The 20,321-nt window shown below is 46.4% G+C and overlaps 2 protein-coding genes across 2 annotated transcripts in view; one reads left to right on the top strand and one right to left on the bottom strand.

Moving 5' to 3' along the window:
* BORCS5 (BLOC-1 related complex subunit 5) overlaps positions 1–10,055 on the bottom strand; it is a 56,434-nt gene extending 46,379 nt beyond the window's left edge. The window contains exons 1-2 of the mRNA XM_054399836.1: positions 9,998–10,055; positions 9,214–9,357 (exon numbers count right to left, since the gene is read on the bottom strand). Coding sequence (XP_054255811.1) covers positions 9,214–9,357; positions 9,998–10,055 — 202 coding nt within the window. The remainder of the gene's footprint in view (positions 1–9,213; positions 9,358–9,997) is intronic.
* Positions 10,056–11,880: 1,825 nt separating this feature from the next.
* Positions 11,881–15,243, top strand: MANSC1 (MANSC domain containing 1). Its single transcript, XM_054399875.1, has 3 exons — positions 11,881–12,100; positions 12,949–13,089; positions 14,267–15,243. Exons 1-3 carry the CDS (start codon positions 11,881–11,883, stop codon positions 15,241–15,243), a joined length of 1,338 nt encoding a protein of 445 aa, XP_054255850.1.
* Positions 15,244–20,321: the final 5,078 nt, after the last annotated feature.

The following is a 20,321-nucleotide window of genomic DNA, read 5'->3' as shown; positions in this document are numbered from 1 at the left end:
TCAAAGACCCCAGAAAACAACTATGCAATGACTGTTGATTTGCATTCCGAAACAGGGGACAGTGAAAAGTCAACTTTGTGACCAAGTTTTTAACATTGAACGCTGAAAAGGAGCAGAAAGTCACTGAACAGAAGGTTGCAGTCATTTAAAATGATCTTACAACAGCCTTCTCTTACTTTACAGAGGCAGTAAAGCAGATCACAGGAGACTCCTTGATGGGGGGACACTTCTCTACTGAGAGAGTGGTGAGGGGTTGGAACAGGCTGCCCAGGAAGGTGGTGGAGTTGCCATCTCTAGAGGTGTTCAAGAAGCTGTAGATGTGGTGCTTCAGGAGATGGTTTGGTGGTTGTGGGAGCTGGGTCGTGGCTGGACTTGATGACCTTAAAGGTCTTTTCCAGCCTTAGTGATTCTATGTGTTTCCATGCACAGTCACCTGGTTATTTTTACCTGCCAGCAAAAAGCACCACTGGAACCAGCCCAGCAGTCCCCAACCACCACTAGAAGATTTCAATCACACTTTTCTTTATGCATTTTCCTCACTTGTAATCTCCAATCCCATCAAAACTCCTTCTCCCCCAATAACACAATAATCTCTTAACCTTTACTCTTATTTTTCATTCCTTCTTTCAATACTTCACAATTCCTCCTACCTTACTTATAATTTCCCAAAATTTATCCACCCATCATCATCACTCTACACTTACCCACCCAAACACACCCCCCAAAAACACAAAAAAAACCCCACCCCACCAAAACCACAACAACACCCAACCAACAAAAACACAACACCCCCCCCCCAACCAACCCACACCAAAAACCCCACATACACACACAACCCCACAAAACACTAACTTCCAAACCCCACCAATTCAACAAAACATTACACCCCGCCACACACCTATCCCCCCCTCCCAATACCTTCCCCCACAAAATTCCCCACCTATACCACCTACAACATCCAAAAAAAACAACAACCCACCCACAAAAACCAAACCCCCCCACAACACATCTCCTCTTTACCCAATTAAAATAACAAACCAATCCCCTCTCAAACTACCCCTCTCCCTTCCACAACACACCCTAACCAACCCTTCCCCTATACTACCCAACCTACACTTTATTTTTCCCCATCCCCTCTCTCAAACCATATTAAACCAATCTTTCGCCAACAAACAAAACAAAAATCCCTTTCCATCCCCACCCACCCCAACACATAAACATCAACAAAATCCCCTTCCTCCCCATTTCCAACAATATCAACACTTCTTCTAATCTCTCCTATATCAATTCCATTTTTCACCAACTCTTCCAGCCAGCCGCCCGACCCCCCCCACCCAACTATACCCTAACTCCTCTCCTATTTGAACAAACCCCCCATTCGTGAGCAGCACACCAGCTGCTAAACAAAAGGATTGTGAACAATCTCAGCATTTTGTACCTTTTTCAATCTCAGTTCCCTCTAATGGCTGCTTTCCAAAGAAAAGACCAATTCTGCTGCTTTCAGGGGTGGGGGAAAGAATCCCAAATCCTTAGCTTTGCCTGTTATGTTCACCCCTGCTTCTGGAAAAATCACTAAACCAAACAGGGAATCGAAGAGTGGAATACCAAATGTTTGTACAGAAAGCCACAGAGGTGCTAGTCCACCAGTCCAGCTGAGACAGCCAGAGCTCCACTCCTGCCACCACACCACCACCTACAGCTGCTGCATGGCCACGCTCCCACCCTGCTCTGCAGTTCCAAAGGGTTAAGCTGGCCAGCAAAGCAGATAAACGAATCCAGCCAGGATGCTCCATGGGAAACGTAAGCACCTCAAATTCTGCATATTATCTTCTCTACATTGAGTCTAGAACCTAGTTTGGTGACGTGCTCACTTCAAAAATCAAGGTAAGAGTCTCCTTAGTTCTGAAGTACCTAGCTGGGACAGCTAGTGTGAACCAGCATAGTGCCAGAAGTTTGAGATGGAAATCTCTGTGATGGATTTATGACCAATGATGTAGCAACGACAGCCCTAAGCCTGAGCACTCCAGTGTTACTCAACCACATGAGGTTGCAGCTCCACCACTGTGAATCCGATCTCAGCTGACCCCAATGCAAGCTCACTCCACAACCCATGGGACTGCTCCCCACAGCAGCTCCAGTGCCTGCTGGATCCCATGATGAGCCAACTCAAGTTTCTTGCCTGCCAGAAAGAGTTTCCCGTTTTTATTTCTCAGATAATGACTTGGTTATGCCAACACTCCATTTCTTTTTCCATTCTAAAACTACATTTACAAGGCAGAGACAGCAGTGATGGGTTGCCCAAGACCACTAGTTAAAGTTTAATTGATTAGAGGTTGGAAAACAAACATCCTCAGTTTCTTCCCTTTTCCCAAAAGTATACTTGATCAGTCAATATTTACCAACCTCTCCCTTTCCTTTTGTCCTGTGTGCGTATCCTTATCTTTCCCTGTTGCACATTGACCATGACAGCACCCATGAGCACAGTCCACTCTTGGCCAACTCATCCAACCAGCTTTCTGTAGCTTTACTGAGAGATCAACCGTTTCCACACCAGTCCTATTGCTGTGGTACAGCACCTTGAGTTCTGACACACTCCTGTGATCACTGCACAGGAAAATTAATTTAGATTTTAAGTCACTGATGCAATGTAAACTTCAACCTGGACCTTCTAGTATCAGTCTGGAAAAGAGAAGGCTCTGAGAAAACCTCACTGTGGCTTTCCAATATATGAAGGGGGCCTACAAAGAAAACTGGTGAGGGACTTTTTAGGGTGTCAGGTAGTGATAGGACTAGAGGGAATGGATCCAAGCTAGAGGGGGGTAGATTTAGATTAGACATGAGAAAGAAGGTCCTGCTTGATGAACCTGATCTCCTCCTATGACAAGATGACCCACCTAGTGGATGAGGGAAAGGCTGTGGATGTTGTCTACCTGGTCTTCCATAAAGTGTTTGACACCATTTCTCACAGCATTCTCATGACAAAAGTGGCTGCTCACAGCTTGGATGGGCACAGGCTCTGCTGGGCAAAGTACTGGCTGGGTGGCCAGGCCCCAAGAGTGGTAGCCAGTGGAGTCAAATCCAGCTGGTGGCCAGTCCCAAGTGATCTTCCCTAGCGTTCAGTATTGGGACCACTTCTATTTAGCAAGATCATTGATAAAGATGTTGAGGAGTTAGAATGCACCATCACTAAGTTTGCAGACTACACCAAGTTAGGTGGTTGTATTGATCTGCTGGAGGGTAGAGAGGCTCTACAGAGGGACTTGGGCAGACTGGATCCATGGGCTGAGGTCAATAGGATGAGCTTCAACACGGCCAAGTGCCAGGTCCTGCACTTGGGCCACAACAACCCCAGGCAACGCTTGGGGCAGAGAGGTTGGAAAGCAGCCCGGTGGGAAGGGACCTGAGGGTGATCACACATTATGTGAGCAAGGTTCCCAGCCCTCTAGGACCACATCCACTGCTCCTTCTGTATTTCACTGACACCCTGTGGCAGTCACCTAGACTGCAGGCTGCCCAAGTCTCGGTATTCACACCCACAAAGGACTGCGGGGTAAAGGACAGTAAACCAGGAAAGGGAGAAAGGACCCTGCAGCACCGAGTTTTTGCTGCTGTGCCCTCCCATTTTGTCCTGGCATAGAGTCAATGTTCTTCCTAGCACCTGGCATACTGCTGGCTTGGAGTTAGTATGAGAATAACGTTGATAATACCTGGATGTTTTCCCTTCCTGCTAAGTGGTATTTGCACTAAGTCAAATCATTGTTCAGATTCGCAGATCTTGCTAGCAAGAAGGCTTGGAAGGGCACAAGAAGCTGAAAGAGGACACAACCAGGACAGCAGATCAAAACTAGTTAAAGGGATATTCCATATCATATGGCACCATGCACAGGATCTAAACTGGGAAGAGTGGGCCAGGACTGTTCAGGGACTGGCTGAGCATGGGGAGTGGGTGGTAAGCAGCTGCACTGTGCACCACTTTGTCTTTCTTGGGGTTTATTTATCTCCCTCTGTTGTCTTCCTTTTCGTTACTACTGCTAGCAGAATATTTTATTCTATTTCAGTTATTAAACTGTTCTTATCTTCAGCCACTCTTTTTTTTCTGATTCTCCTCCCCATCCCACTGAGGTGGAGCAGGGGGGATGTAGGGGAGGAACGAGCAAGCAGCTGTTGTAGTTGCCAGCTGGGGTTAAAACCACAACACATTTGATTCAAGAGTGTACTTTTTATATGCATCAGCTAAGGAAGGAAAAAAAACAAAACCAAACCACAGAGGTCAAACAGCAGCCTAATACTTTTACTATTTGCTCTTAACCTCATTAACAAAATACCTCTCACACCAGCACATGCATTTACTTCTGCCCTTCAACATGTAATGAACAGACCAAGGCAAACCAGGGCATATCAAGTGTCTTCTCTGAAGTTAAGGAATTAACAAACATTATGTATTAGTAATAATTTTGGAACATAAGAGAAGTAGATGCACGGAAGACAGGTAAAAGTACTCAGGGAACTCAACCACTCACACGCACAAGAAGAAAACCCCAAGAAACTTCACGTGCATCCAAGACACCAGCCCACAAAGAGCACTCACAGCACTGCAGCACAATCTTCAGAACTTCTCAGAATCACAGAATGTTAGGGGTTGGAAGGGACCTCCAGAGATCATCCAGTCCAACCCCCCTGCCAGAGAAGGATCACCTAGAGCAGGTCACACAGGAACTCACCCAGGTGGTTTCTGAAAGTCTCCAGAGAAGGAGACTCCACAACCTCTCTGGGCAGCCTGCTCCAGCATTTTGTCAAAATCCTGCTGCAGTGTGTCAAGGATGACCACAGCTTTATGAAGGCTGAGCAGCATCTCAACAGCACCTCTCTCCTGTCAAAGGCTGTTTGGAACCCCTTAGCTCAGAACTCATGGCCAAAGAATAACAAAGAAGGAGGTAGATAAACAAAAAGGGGGAGAGCCGGAGTGAAGGAAGCAGTGCGGATCCCATTTCCCGTTCCCTTTTTCTGAGCTCTGAATGCTTTCTGGCTTGTGGTTATTTAATACAGAATGTGTAAACAGACATGGGAGCACTCTTTTGAACAACCAAGTCTCCTAAGGGTGGGAAGGTGGTGGGGAAGCCAAGTCTAACAATCTTACTGGACAATTTTCTGCACAAGGTTTTTACCGTTAACATTCAAACATCAACCTTAGCATTCCACCTATATGAGCTTAAGCTATAAAAAAATGCATACCATTTGAGGACAAAGAAGCTTTGGTCTGCTGCAACTGGCATTGCCCTATCAATGTAGTCCTTAAACATTTCTAATATTGCACTCTTGGATTCAGGTTGGTCCACTTGTTGGTAGAAGTGCTGTAATCACACTTTGTCAAATGGATTCCATCTCTTGCCAGCAGTCCTCCATCCTCAAAGAGGATCCCTTGGTCATAAAAGCTAAATCCCTGGTCAAAAGTGATACTTTACAGGTCTAGTAAGAGCATTTCTGAGATAAACCCTACATTTCTCAACCTTCCATAGTCATGACCACACAGAAAACTGCATTTGGAGGGTTTTCTTTCCCAAACCCTGCCACAAGATGGGCTGCTGTGCTCATCAGCTACAAAAATATCACCCTTTTGGGTTATTCAGAGAAGATTACTTGGGCTTTATACACAACGGGTGATTACTTCATGCTGTGAACAGACTGCAAGAACCTGGGACACTGAACAGACAGCAGCTTCATTTTCATGTAAACATCTTTAAGAGGCTTCATAAGGGGAAGAAATAGCACATCACATTTTCGCCTGCATCACCTACAAATAGGTCTCTAGAGGGAATGCTTGTGACCGTGGAGAAGACTGAAGGCTTCCTCTGTTGCTGTTCCTCACTTAAATAACAGATCTTAATTAAAACAAAAAAGTCTTGCTTCATCAAGCACTGAAGATTCCTGTCACCATTTCTAAGAGAAAGTTTTTTATGTACAGGGGAAAAAAAAATATGTAAAACACCCCAAACATACAGCAGTTGCTGGAGAACAACAATGGGGCACTTCATTTGCTTCATTTTGGGTGGGATGAGGATTTGACCTTTACAAATGGCAACACAACAGGCATCCATTGGAATGCTTCCCTAAACCCACCATGTGTGGGACACTCTCCCCTTTTGCAGGATCATTAGGGTTGGAAAAGACCTTTAGGGTCATCAAGTCCAACCACTTCCATTCAGTCCTTGCAAGACTTATCTTCACTGAAAGGGTTCCCAAACACCCAGGGAGGTGGTTGAATCTCCATCCCTGGAGGTGTTTCAAAGAGGCAGAGGTGTGGTGCTGAGGGACATGGTTTAGCACCGGATGAGTTGGAGAATGGTTGGACTCGATCTTAAAGGTCTCCTCCAACCCAAACAGCCCTGGTGCTACTGGAATATAGATGATTTTTCTTGCTCTGCGCAAGCGTGGACCAGACATTAGATTTCATTTTAAGAGATGGATAATAATTACTGTGTGAAAAACAGCAGCCCCAGATTCCAGAGAACAGACATGATGAACAGCACCGTGTATTTTACATCATAGCAAAATGACTTTGCATATACAAATGGGATGGATTTTAAAATGATATTTAATGACAATTTTCATAGCAGACATTAGTATTAATTGCATCAAAACGAAAATGCAGCTTTAGCTTGCTGTTAGCTGCAAATGCCCGAGCTATAAAGCTTTATCTTTCTGCCCACATGAGTATACCACCAGAGAATATAGTCCCTGGCATCAAGAGACATTCCAGTCCTTGACTCACCATAGTAGGTGCTACACAACCACTTCAAGACAGTAGCACCTACCCCATGAAATGCCCATGTCCAACAGGTTCAAAACACTTGAATCAGCAAATGCTTAAAGCACTGCTTATTGTGCATGCTCAGTAACAATGACAGTACTTGGAAGGAGGCAAACATTACTCAGAGAGACCCAGCTGCAGCCCTGAGGTGCAATCTGGACTGTGGAAGTCAAAGTAAATACAGTATGACAGATGCAACAGACAACACCAACATGTTCTTCCACACAAGGATGTCCAGTTCTAGAGCCCTCCAGCTTCCCTGACCTCAAGCTCAACTCAATATGGCTAGGAAAGATGAGTGCTTTGTCTCTCAAGAACAGGCAGGCTCTTCATCACTATGTGCTTCCCCAGCCCATCAATTATTAGGCTTCTTTCAAGATATAAAAGCAAAATGAAACCCCTTGCCTTTGCTTATCCAACTGAAAAGAACAATGAAGCTATGAATTCAGCTCTCCAGCCTGGTAGATTACAAGACACAGGTTTTTAGGATTAACTCCTAAAGGATCTCCAGTATCTTTCTTCATCCATTCCAGCAACATGATCAATAACATGAAAACATGAACAAAACAGAGAAGAAACCAGTCTGAAAGTGAACAGCTTCTCAAGCCAGCCTATGTGAGACCTGGGGCGTCTCAAGACTCGACTCACTCAACAGACCACATTGCTTTCTGTAGTGAACATGAGTATCACAGTTCTGTGGTTCAAGGAGTAAGCACTTGAGGCTGGAAAAGCTGTTCACACAAATGACTGTGACTCAGTGTGCCGTACTCCTGAGCAGTCACCAGATGTCACCACAGCTCAAGAGACTCTTACCAGACCGACTCACAGAACTAGATGTTTCTATCATTCCTGCACAGCTTCAGGTGCAAAGTAAGACCAGCAAGAACAACAGAGACCAAAATGACTTCCTATCAAACAATTTAATGCATGCATGTTTAGGAGTTAAAGGACCTGGACTGGCCATCTAAGGCAGTGCCTTCCAATCTCTCTCAGACACATAGATGCTGCTATTTCTCCTTTCTCACTTCCTACCTCAAACTCTGTGTCCTTGCTCTTCAGACACCTATACAGGTACATCATCTCTAGAAGTGATGGCCAGTCCTTCCTGCTTCCCAGGACTTCCACAGCTCTTATGCAGACCAGGTTTGCTCATCACACTTGGAGGCTGGGTGGAACTGAAACTCTTCCTCATCATGCTCTTATATACATACAACAACCCCTGTGCCAAATATTAATGCATCTTCTAAGATGGGACTCCGGGATTAAAACTTCCTTCTTCTGTGGATCTGGGTTCTGGCATTTGCATTCCAAACTGCCACTGGTGAGGTCCTGATTCTTCCTTTTGTACAAGGCAGGACTCAGACAAAGCACGTTCTACCCACACATAATGATTGCTGTTGACATGAATGTTCCACCAACATCAGCAATCTTACAGTCCACTCTAGAACTGCAGGCAAAGTGTCAGGAATGAATCAATATACAGATTTCTGCATCATCCTCTGGAGAGCTCAAGCAAAAAAACCTACAACACAACAGTGTAACAAATACACTCTTCTTTCCTTGGTCAAGAGGGATGGCAGCACCAGCCCCCAAAATATTTCTGTTTCATAGAATCATAGATTTGTTTGGGTTGGAAAAGCCCTCTAAGACCGAGTCCAACTATCGACCTAACACCACCGTGGCCATTAAACCACATCCTGAAGTGCCATGTTCATGTTTCTTGAACACTTCCAGAGACAGTGAACACCTCCAACACCTCCCTGAGCAGCCTATTTCAATCCCTCCTGATCACTCTTTCAGGAAACAAATTTTTCGTAGTATCCAACCTAAGCCTCCCCTGCCACAATTGCAGGCCATTTCCTCTCCTTCTACCACCTGATACTAGGGAGAAGAGACTAACCCCCACTTCACTCCAACCGCCTTTCAGGTAGCTATAAAGAACAATGAGGTCTCCCCTCAGCCTCCTCTTCTCCAGACCAAACAACCCCAGTTCCCTCAGTCACCCCTCACCAGCCCTGTTCTGCAGACCCTTCACCAGCTTTGTTACCCTTCCCTTCTGCCAGCAGCAGCAGGCTGTGCTGCACACATCTAGTCCCCTCTCCAGCAGTACCCAGTAAATGCAAACATTCGGCCCACTCGGCTATCAGAGGTTGCACCGCTCCTAGTCATGTCCCAAGGTCCTCATGCAGCACACACACACACAAAAATGAAACAAAATCAAGAGTCCTTCCACTGGCAGGGAAGACGCAGCATCCCAGCTCCTTCTTCTCTGCCACAGCAGGCCTACAAAGCACAAGTGCTAGACGCAACACAAGCAAGCACAGCAGGCCAGAAATAATCAAAAAGCATTCGCTCACCGAGTGTCCAACACACAGCACACAACCAGAGTAAGAGCAATCACTCACCTTTCAAAAGCGGTTGGAAAGTTGGAATTTCCTGCAGTTTTATGACATCTGGATCGTTACTGACGTTCCGGGAGGATTGCGTTCCTGGGGCTACCACCACAATGTCATCCATTTTTGCTCGTTGCTTGGCTGGCGATGGAGTTGCTGGACAGGTATAAGAGGGAAAGGGAACAAGTGAATTAATAAGCACCTTCCATCACAATTCAACCTTCAATGAATGAGACAATGTTTAACATACTGCAGATACGTTTTTTTTGTAGTATGAACACATTACCGAAATCACTGAAGGGCTGCATGCTCCCTTCTCACCCCCTTTCCAGGAATATATTATGCTCAGCAAAGCTTTTTCAGTATCAGATAACAGCAGATTTTAAGACTCCCGCAACACTGTCATCCTCCTGATTACTCTCCATCCAAGCTCCGCACCCTGTTACTTTCCTCCCGTGCCTCGGTAGTGAGATCGGTCCCAGCCCGGTCTCTGGGGCACACCCACCTCGCCGGCTCTGCCTCTCTCCATGTGGGTGGTGGCCCACTCGCCCCCCTAAGCGGGCTCCGCACACTCCCCAGAAAAAGGTCTGAGCCCCCACCGGCTGCTGCCTCGCAAAGAAAAAGCCGTTCCTGTCACCACAGAGACCGCCTCGGCCCCTCGCCTGCAGCGGAGCGGGACGCTGCGCCGTCAGAGCACCACGCACCCCTCCCATCGCTATCCCCGCTGCTCCAGGCCCGGGCCCTCGCCCCCCCGGCTGCCGCCAGCCAGCGGGCCCAGAACGCGGCGGGTACTAACCTGAGGTGTTGGGTTCTCTCGGCCGGCTCTCGGCCTCTGCGCTCTGCTCCGCTCCCATGGCAGCAGGGCCACCGGCCGCCGCCTCCTCCTCCACCTCCTCCCCCAGCTGCTCCTGCAGCGCTGGGGGCAGCGCCGCTCCCGCGGCCGCCACCGCTGCCCGCCCACGGGGCTTCCGGCTACGCCAGCCGGCGTCTGCGCCCGGGTCACAGGCAGGCCCCGCCCGGCACGGCACGGCGGGCAGGCGGGGCTCCGCTTAGAAGCCGCGGCACAGGGTGGCGCGAAATAAGGAGAGCGCGGGATGGGGTGGTGTTGGCCAGATGTCTGGGTCAGCGCGGGTCTCGGCCCTGTACTTGGGCCTCTAGTGAGCTGGGCCTGCCGCAGCGAGCGCCGACGGGGGACTCGGAGAGCTGGTGGCCAGCAAAACAGCGCAACTCTCTAGTTTTTTTTTTTTTTCCATAGTTTCCTAGAATGGCTCAGGCCGGAAAAGGCCTCAGAGATCATCTCCTCCAACCTCCCCACCATGGGCAGGGACACCTCTCAAATAGACTCAGCTGCTCAAAGCTTCATCCAACCTGGCCTTCAACACCCCCGGGCAGGAGGAAGCAAGACTACAAGAATGATGAAGGGACTGGAACATCTGTTTGTTGAGAAAAGGCTGAAACACCTGGGGCTGTTTAGTCTGGAGAAGAGAAGACAAATGTCTGAAGGGTGTCAAGGAGAGGCCAGTCTCTTTTCACTGGTGCCTTGTGTAGGGCAAGGGGTAACAAACTGGAATACAGGAAGTTCCACCCCAACATGAGGAAAATCTTTACTTTGAGGGCGTCAGAGCACTGGAGCAGGCTGCCCAGAGAACTTGTGGAGTCTCCTTCTCTATAGAGACTTTCAAGACCCATCTGGATGCCTGCCTGTGCAACTTGCCCCAGTGATCCTGCTCTGGCAGGGGTATTGGACTTGATCTCCAGAGCTCCCTTCCAACCCCTAGTGTTCTATGACTCTCATAACTCTTAAGGATGAGTGACCTGAAAGCAAAGGATTATATCTTACAATCCTTTAATTCGTTGCACTCTGCTTTCTGTGCCACTTTTACTCGTAAATACTGCTCTGAAAATATTTTTTTAAAAAAAGGAAATGAAAAATTTCCAAGGAAAAACATCATTTAAGCAAGCAATTCCACTGAGGCTGTTGAGGGAAGAATGGCAAAGCCTCCAGTCTGCTCCTAGGAGACAGTCCTAACCATAAGCTCCCAGGTGCACTGTGCTTGGCTATGATTTGACCAGGATTCCTCAGTTAGCAGACATTGAAACATATATTTGTTCACTTAGGCCAGGGTAGGGATATTAATGACCTTCATTACAGCCTCCAAAAGCAGATCTCAGTCGGAGATGAGACAGGCCAAGGCAGCAAGCAGAACTGCATGAGCCTGACCATCACCTCGACCTGAAGAGTTCCACCAGGTTGTACTTCCTTTACACCTGACGCCGGCTACCAGCCCCTGGGGCCTGCGAGCAGCTCAAGAGGCTGGGATACCACCGCGACTCCGCCGAGCAGAGCAGGGCAGGCAGGCGGCCCCGGCCCGCCTCCCCCGCGGCCCCTCCTCCCGGACGTGCCGGGGCAGTGGGGTGTCCGCCGTTCCTCCGTGCTTGCCTTGCCGCCCTGGCCCTCGCCGCTACCCTTCCGCCACCGGACGGCGGAGAGGCGGCCTGAAGGAGGCCCCTAGGAACGCATCCCCGCCCCGGGAGCAGAGGAGGTATCTCGGCGGCGGCTTCCCCGACTACCAGCGCTCCAGGAAGCTTGCCGGCAAATCCGGTTTGTGGCGGAGGAGGGTCCGGCACGCCTGCGGTAAGGGGAGCCCCGAGGCCAGCGAGGACCCCAGCCGAGTGACCATGTCTCCTGGTCGCAGGCGGTGGCCGCTCTGCTTGCTCATGATCACCTGGGTGATGGCCGGACCTTCCCTGAGTGCAGAGTGCTCCGCCGAGAAAATGGAAAATAGCATCATCGATATCAACTTATCTCTGCCCAGAGGCGTCAGGGGCGCAGAGCCACTGCACGCCCCAAGCCCAGCGGCTTGCGTTCATGCCTGCTGCTCGGGGGAAAAGCTCTCAGGTAACTGGCTTTGGTCTTTCAGTACATACAAACAATTGGAAATTGCCTCTGAAGTTTGGGCTCGCATGGTACTGAAGCAGAAGGGACAAGGCTGTTCTCTGTATCCAGCACAGAAATACTCATCTGCCCTTCCATTCATGCTGCGACTGGTACCAGCCTGTGGCTGCTATCCTTTTTGGCCAAGGGGGATTTTGGATCTTAATGCAAAACCCTGTAGTGCCCAGGGTACTGCTCAGGAAAATGGTTGCAGCAAAGAAACAGTGGTAGTTTTAAGTGTCAAAACCTTTCAGATCCCCAAAGTGTTAAGATGCCTAACCTGCAAAGTGATGTTTTGTGCTATGTTTCTTTTTAGCAAAAAATCAAAGTTCTTACCTTTCTCCAAGACTGATGGTTTGCAGCAAGCTCTGGGAGCAGTAGGAGGTAGAGCAGCAAGTAGAAATGACAGTGGTAAAAGATGACCCTCACAAACAGCAACAAGCCAAACAATTCCTGGGCTGTGATAGGAGTATAAACAATTTCCTTCCCCATGAGGATATCAAGGAGGTTTTCAGATTTATCAGGATTTGTGAGTGATAAATTATTATATAAAATGGTGCTTGGTGTGGTGAGGGATTAGAGTCATTATTTCCCTGAGCTCATCTGTGCAGGAAGAGGAAGGTGTGACCCTTTGTATATTGGCCCTGAGCCATTCTTTTGCACTCCTGGGCTGATTTCCTGTAGGAATGTTACACACTCGTAGCTTTTCTCTTGCTCTCATGAGGAAAAAAACAATTTAACAAACTAAAGCTCGTTATCAAAGTGCCATAAAAGTTCTCATGGCTGAAACGTGTATTTACCATTTTTTGCAGGAGACAAGAAGTGTAATCTGTTGATTTTTGATGCTCGAAGGACAAGCACGCAGCCAAACTGCTACCTCTTTTACTGCCCGAGTGCAGAGGCTTGTCCAATGAAACCAGCAACAGGACTCGTCAGCTACAAGATAACGAGAGGTAAATGATAGTTAGAACCACCAGTCTCCACACTAGATGACTTTTGCACCTCTGAGTTTTCAGTGGTAACCAGAAAATATCTGGGGCTTGTGTGTTTGCCAGCACTGTAATTTGAAAATGCTGCTTTTTTGCTTTGGAGATGGACGGGCAGGTGTGTGGTGAGCTCCTGTGTGGGCTTAGCTTCCCAGTTGGAATAACATCCTGACCCTGCTAACTAATGGAAACATCCTATGGCTTGGGAACCAAAACACTTCCTGGTTCCAGTTGCAAAGAGCTCTTGCTAAAAAGGAAATGATATTTCTGGGTTCTGCTGTTCATGCACTTTCGTCTTCTCCACCCCACCCAGGTTCTACCAAGTACACTCAGGAGGTGTTTAGTTTGTTTTTTAAGAGAGATGACCTGAAGTTTGTTTCGTAATGCAGCTTAGTGGATTGGAGATATCAGCTGTATCACTTTGGTTTTTTCAATCTCTTTTTAAGGGTTGACTTGTGTAGTGCCTGTGTTCTTTCTTAGCAACAAGCATATCTAACCTCATACCCCAGCTCTACCTCACATGTGACAGATTGGGGCAACTGCATTTGGGAACTTGGTAGCCTAAACTGGAGACAAAGAGTACTACAAAATCAATGTTTGGTACAGAAAATGTGGAGTAGAGTTAGTTAATGCAGACAGGTATGTTAATTAACGAGTGCTGCAGAGCAGCAGTGATAACTTAACTCCTCATCCCTGAGCTCCTTCTACCCATCCTTTGAGCGCTACCTGCATGCTCTGTGCTTTTCTAGCTGCTCCACAGGTGAGCAAACTGAGGATGATGATACAGCATGCTGCAGGTGCTTTGTAGACAGGGGCACACACAATTCACAGCTGTGTTACAAAGCTAATTACACATGGTACATGTTTATCTGGACCCCAGGAAGTGTCCAGGTTTGCACATTCACAGGTGCTTACAATGTTAATCATACGTGCTATACGTTTACCTTGGCCATCTGGACCCCAGGAACTGTCCAGGTTAGCACATTTGCAGGTGGCGCTTAGCCTGTTGTCTGGGCTAGGGCATGTTTGGGGGTTTGACCCTTCAGGACACCCCCTTAGATCTCTCTTAGAAGCATACAGTAAGCTTCTGCTAATCAGAAATGGATTAAATAATGAAATACTGCTATTGCCTTTCTGTTCCCAGACACCCCTGTCCCAGAGGATCCATCTTTCAAAAGTGAGTATCTTTCTTCAGATGGGCATTCTTTGTCTTTGGATGCTGGAGCCTTTATTCCTCACAGCCAGCCTGGCCATCAGAATCCTGCTGCTGCTGTCTTTCCTTACGAATCAGAACTCCAGAAGCATGTGAGCAAGCAGTTAGACCACAGTGAATTTCATACAGTTCTTCCTGAGTCTCAAAGTGCAAAGCATCCTGAGAACTTAGACCCTGTTCCAAGGCAGAACTTGCCACCAAATATGTCTTCTGCTGTTCGAATTGGAACCCCATCTGCTTTGTTCCCCACCACTCAGTCTAGAGCTCCTGAACCCAGCAGTACTGCTCCTACTCCTCTGCCCACAAGTACCACACAGCTGCAATCTCACACAACATCTCTGCCTACTGGTGATACTAAACCTACTGCTCTCCCCACCTCCACCACCAGAGCTACCTTTCTGCCTACTGGGACCACTGGAGCTAAGTCTGGTCTCCCAGCCACCAGCATCACTGTTACTCATGTTCCTCTTTCCAGACACATACCAACTTCTTCTACAACCAAGCAGGTGACCACAAATTCCAGATCTGCTACTGCCCTGTCAGGGCAAAGAACTTCAGCCTTTCCTCCCGAGCCAACAGGTGTCTCTTCCAACCATACCAGTCATGCCTCTCTCCTCTCTGCTTCAGATTTCTGTCTGTCTACCAAGGATTCCCTCACATCTTCCCAAAACAACCCTGGGGGTTATGACCCATCTGACTCGGAAAGCAACCTGCTAGAGAGTGTTCTGAGAGGGAAAGGTGTCATTGAGCTGGGTGAAGAAATCAGCCTTATAGCAGCTTTGCTTTTTGGGGTGATATTCTTATTGCTAGTTATTGCACTGACAGGGAAGAAAATGTATGAATCCCTTCAGAAGAGGCATTATACCAGGTTGGATTACTTGATCAATGGAATGTATGCTGATGTGTGATGGGAAGAGAGAATGATATTGTGAGGAGCAACTGTTTTTTTGAGACAACCACTCTGAAATGTAACAGTAGATACTGAAATCTCAGCAGAGGATAGATTTGTTTTGTGGGTGCTAATGGGAAAACAGGAAATGGCTTTGGCAGGGCAGGGAGCTGCTGTTTCTGCTCTCAACTATGTCCATAATTTTTGATTTATGACTAAATCCTGAAAATCAACACTCGAATCCAAGTTAAACCAAGAAGGCCTTATATTTGAGGGGAAAAAACATTTAAAGAGCTTAATCTGTACTCTGATGAGATCAGTGATTCGAATAGAAGCTCACCTTATAGATTTAGTACCCGTGCAGCATGGTTCTATGGTTCTGTGATTCCTGGTGCCATCGTGGCAACTAACGGCAGGAGAAGTGCTGAGAACAAACCTTGAATCCTCACTGTACATTTCTGCTGCAATTAATCTGTTGGAGGGAGAGATGAGTGGCAAAAATTAATACAGTTATTGTACAGTAGAGATAGATTTAAGAGCAGGCAATCATATCCTGGGGTCAGTCAGAGCACTGGGCATGTATTTGGCTAATATCATTAGAAACATGCCCTCCAATATGTACTGAGCATGGTGAATGGCAGAAGTAAAGCAGAGAGCTGCATGGGTACCATGCCTAAGTGGGTGAGGACCCCAAGCTGAGTGGCCTGTCACAATTTTTGAGTGAAACAACCAACTTGAAATATTTTTTACTTTTTTTTTTTTTTTTTTTTTGGTGCTTGAGCAAAGAAAAGCAGGTTTTAGGCAGGTGTACTGAAACACTTCCTTTTTTTGTCATATGTCTTGTTGGGTGAAGACCAAAGAGGGAATTGTTAGATCACCTGTCTGGATCTTTCTGGAGGGGTACTTCCAAGCTGTGCTTGAACACTAGAGGGCAACAACAGTTTATGAAATAGGAGTGACAAATTTTGAGGATGATAATTGAGAAACATTTTAATTAGCTCAGTTTTTAACTTTTCAGGGAATGGCTGTTTTATAGGAAAGCTGGTTTGTTAATTGGAAAATTCTAGGTGGAGGAATATATAAACAGACCTTAAAAACTTCTATGATATCAGATAGCTGTAGAAGACAACAAAACTCAATATAGTGTCTTCTCTGTTTTAGTAATCATAAAATCATAATATGATTTGGGTTGGAAGGGACATCCAAAGGTCATCTAGTCCAACCCCCCTGTAGTCATCAGGAACATCCTCCTCTAAGTCAGGTTGCTCAGAGACTATATTATAGAGCCTCACCTTGAGTATCTTCAGGGATGGGGCCTCAACTACCTCCCTGGCCAATCTGTTGGAGTGTTCCACCACCCTCATGCTAAAGAACTTGTTCCTAACATCCAATCTAAATCTGCTCCTCTCTAGTTTGAAGCCATTGCCCCTTGACCTGTTACTGCAGGCCTTTGCAAACAGTTCCTCTGCAGCCTTCTTGTAGCCCCCTTCACCCTTCAGGGACTGGCAGGCCACTATTAGGTCTCCCTGGAGCCTTCTCTTCTCTAGGCTGAACAACCCCAGCTCCCTCAGCCTGTCTTCATAGCAGAGGTGTTCCAGCCCCATAATAATTTTTGTGGCATTCCTCTGGACCTATTCCATCATTATTAGTCATGTATTGGCATTGCCAGTTAACAGAGCAGGAGAGGGAGATTTCCCATCATCATTCTTCCAAATATGATGCTTAAATATATGCATTTCTGAGGCTTATATATTTGTCTGGATAATGTTCTTGTGTTTTGAAACAGAAAGGAATGAGACTAAAAATCCATCTATTTGTTATGCTTTTCAGCACTGCTTTATCTAAAACTTCTGTCCACTCTTCTATTTTCCCATTGACATCTACCACACAGGGACTGGATCATTAGCCATCATGCTATGATGACAACCTGTGCACTTGGGGTGGCTCTTTCTGAAAGTAACCAGTTACGTGATGGCTCAAGGCCAAAAGCTGATTGACTTTAATCACCTGGAGAGTGTAATAAATACTGTAGCTGCTTGTTTTCATGTTGCTTTATAGTGCTGAGGAAACATGAGGTGTGTAAATATAGGCTGTCGTGAACAAAAACTGGTGGTACTGTTCAGTATGGCAAAGAGAAAGCCCAGATTTTATAACCACTGCAAACAATCATAAAGAAATAAATTGCAGATCTGTTTGAGAGGTATGAGAAGAGTGCATAGTCCTTGTCTCAAAGGGCTGCAAACTCAGTGTGCAGGTTGTCTTCCAACAGTGCTTCAGTATACTGCAATTCCTGTAAGGCTAGGAAATGCTGATACTCAGGATTCAGTCAAGCAAATTGCTAACCAACAACAAAACCAAACCAACCAACCAAAAAAAAAAAAAAAAAAAAAGAATTGCATGTGAAGACAGTTGCAAAATTGAATCTCATTTTCCTTCCTCCTACCATCTTGGTGGATTTGGATCTGATTATACCATTAGATACTGCTTTGATTCCACCATCCCACACTGGATGCTGACAGAAGCACAGAATTTGAAGTGTCACTGCCACAGGCAATACTTTGCACTCAGTATCCCTTCATACAGAGGAGCTATTTGTGCTCTGTCACACTTCTCAAATTTGCATAGGCAACTGGGCCCTTCCTATGCATTACTCATTCTCTCATACAGTTAATATACTTCTCTACCTCTCTGTTCATTTACCCTCATGGGATAGCTGCATCCCATCATTTCATAAGAGTGTCTGGCAATAGTACAAGGGAAATGGTTTGGAGCTGAGGGAGAGCAGGGTTAGGTTGGAACTCAGGAAGAAGCTCTTCAGTACCAGGTTGGTGAAACTCTAGAATAAGCTGCCCAGGGAGGTTGTGGCTACTTCTTCCCTGGGGGTGTTGAAGGCCAGCTTGGATGAGGCCTTGAGCAGCTGAGTCTAGTTGAGAGGTGTCCCTGCCCATGGTGGGGAGGCCGGAGGAGATGAGCTCTGAGGCCCCTTCCAACCTGAACCATTCTAGGATTTAAAAGTCTTGTACATGCCTTCAGAAGTACACATGCTATTCCCAGATGCTTTTCCAGCCTCTTCATAAATACATTCCCTGAAGGATGAGGATATATATATTGAAACTTTTGCTTCATCTTTGGGAAGCCTACTCTCAATCTCAGAGTCTGAATTTGCTTTTTTCTTCTAGGTCTCTACATTTCTTGATGATATCAAGGTGTAAAGCATAAAACTGCTACTCTTTGTGTTTGATAGGCATTATAAACAATGAATAAATGCATTTTTAAGTTTCAGTACAACTGCACCAGATGACTGTTCTCTGTATATTGGCTTACTTTATGAAAAAAACCAACCGAGGGTTGTGCATTAAATTCTGTTCTGTTACTCCTCTCCTTCCAAACTATAAAATGTCATTGTCTTAAGTGGCAAAGGAGTTTAGGCATGCCTTGTCCAATGTGTTCTGATCCATCTTCTTGGTTTGCTGTATTTTTAACAGACAATTTAAAGTTTCCTTGTACTGACACCACCAAGGAATAGATATCACATAATTTATGCCCTCTGTATTTCCTCAAAGAAATTTAACAAGCTGTTAACATCCAGAACAACTTCAAGATGTTGTAGGTTAGATTGGTTAAACCAGAGGAATGTTTTGAAACATTTGCTGATTTGAGCAGTCACTCTGAAGACCACAAAGGTGGTTCTCAAAATGCTAGGCTACTGAGGGATGGCTGTATAAGGTGTAAGTACTCATAATGTGCTTTGGTACCTGCCCCACTAGAGAAGTATCTGAGTTCTGGATGGCTGTTCAAGAGCCACTGAGAGCAGCACCAGGTTTTCTCCATGCCCCACTTCCATGGAAAGAAGGATGTGATCAACAGTGCACAGACTTCAGTATTGTGACTTCTGCAACTCCTCTCAGCATTACCAAGATGGACAATTTGCAAAATGTTTTGAAATTTATTCATAGAAAACTCCTCATTAAGACAGTTTTCCTATGGACTTTCCTGCTGTTTACTTAGTTTCCAAGTCAGTTTTTCTGGCTTTATGAGCTTTTTTCCCCCTATTCCCAAATCCAAGCTCCACTGACACTACCCAAGTCCTATGTAGCCCAAGGGAGGAAAGAGCTGATCCCTTTACTTCAGTGGCTGTGCCCTGCTCTTTGTGCTTGCAACTCCCATTGCTATCAGTGGGAGGTCCTCCAGCACAGGGCTTATGGCTATAAGTGAAGTCCTCCCACTTACTGGCTCATAACTTTCCAAAACAATTGCCATATAAGACGAGAGGACTTCTCAGCCCAGAGGTAACATTTCTGAAAGAATCTGAAGACTTTCCCCAGCTGCTTCTGATTATTTAACTATGGCAGCACTGCCCTTGTTTTGTTTCAGGGCACAAAATGAGGAGTTCAAACGTTTTTTCCACCATGTGATAACTCACGCACTGTTTCTGGAAAGACTCCAGATTTGGCAGATGCTCTGTGTTGCTTTTGTGGAGCACTCCCATTTTAGCAGGGGTAAAAAATAATTTGCTTGTGAGGTATAGTTTGAAACAAGTGAGAACAGCTCACGCTATGCTGCTCACTACTAAACTTTAACAAGATACACATGTGGCTCTCCTACACCGACCAATATACCAAGCAAGGCTATATAGCTTGTTCAAATGAATGTTGGAAAGGTTGGTAGAGTTTGAAAAGTGACAGGCCTGAATGCTAAAGTGTATCCACCTGCTATGGCTAGCAGAGAATCATAGAATCATAGAATCAACCAGGTTGGAAGAGACCTCCAAGATCATCCAGTCCAACCGATCCAGAGAGAGTGTAAGCTTTCCCAGAAATATGTTCGAGATCCCATCCCAAGGGTGAGTTTGAAAGTAGATTAAATCTTCGTTATCAATATGGGCTGGGGGATGAAGTGATAGAAAGCAGCCCTGCAGGAAAGGACTTGGGAGTTCTGGTGGATGAGAAGCTGGATTGAGCCAACAGCGTGTACTTGCAGCTGAGAAAGCCAATGGCAACTGGGTGGCCAGCAGATGGAGAGAGGTGATTCTGCCACTTTGCTCTGCTATAGAGAGACCTCACCTGCAGTGCTGCATCCAGCTCTGGAGCCCTCAAC

This window comes from Indicator indicator, chromosome 3, assembly GCF_027791375.1.
Source record: "Indicator indicator isolate 239-I01 chromosome 3, UM_Iind_1.1, whole genome shotgun sequence".
In the NCBI taxonomy this organism is placed as follows: domain Eukaryota; kingdom Metazoa; phylum Chordata; class Aves; order Piciformes; family Indicatoridae; genus Indicator; species Indicator indicator.
This window is presented reverse-complemented; position numbering and strand designations above follow the sequence as displayed.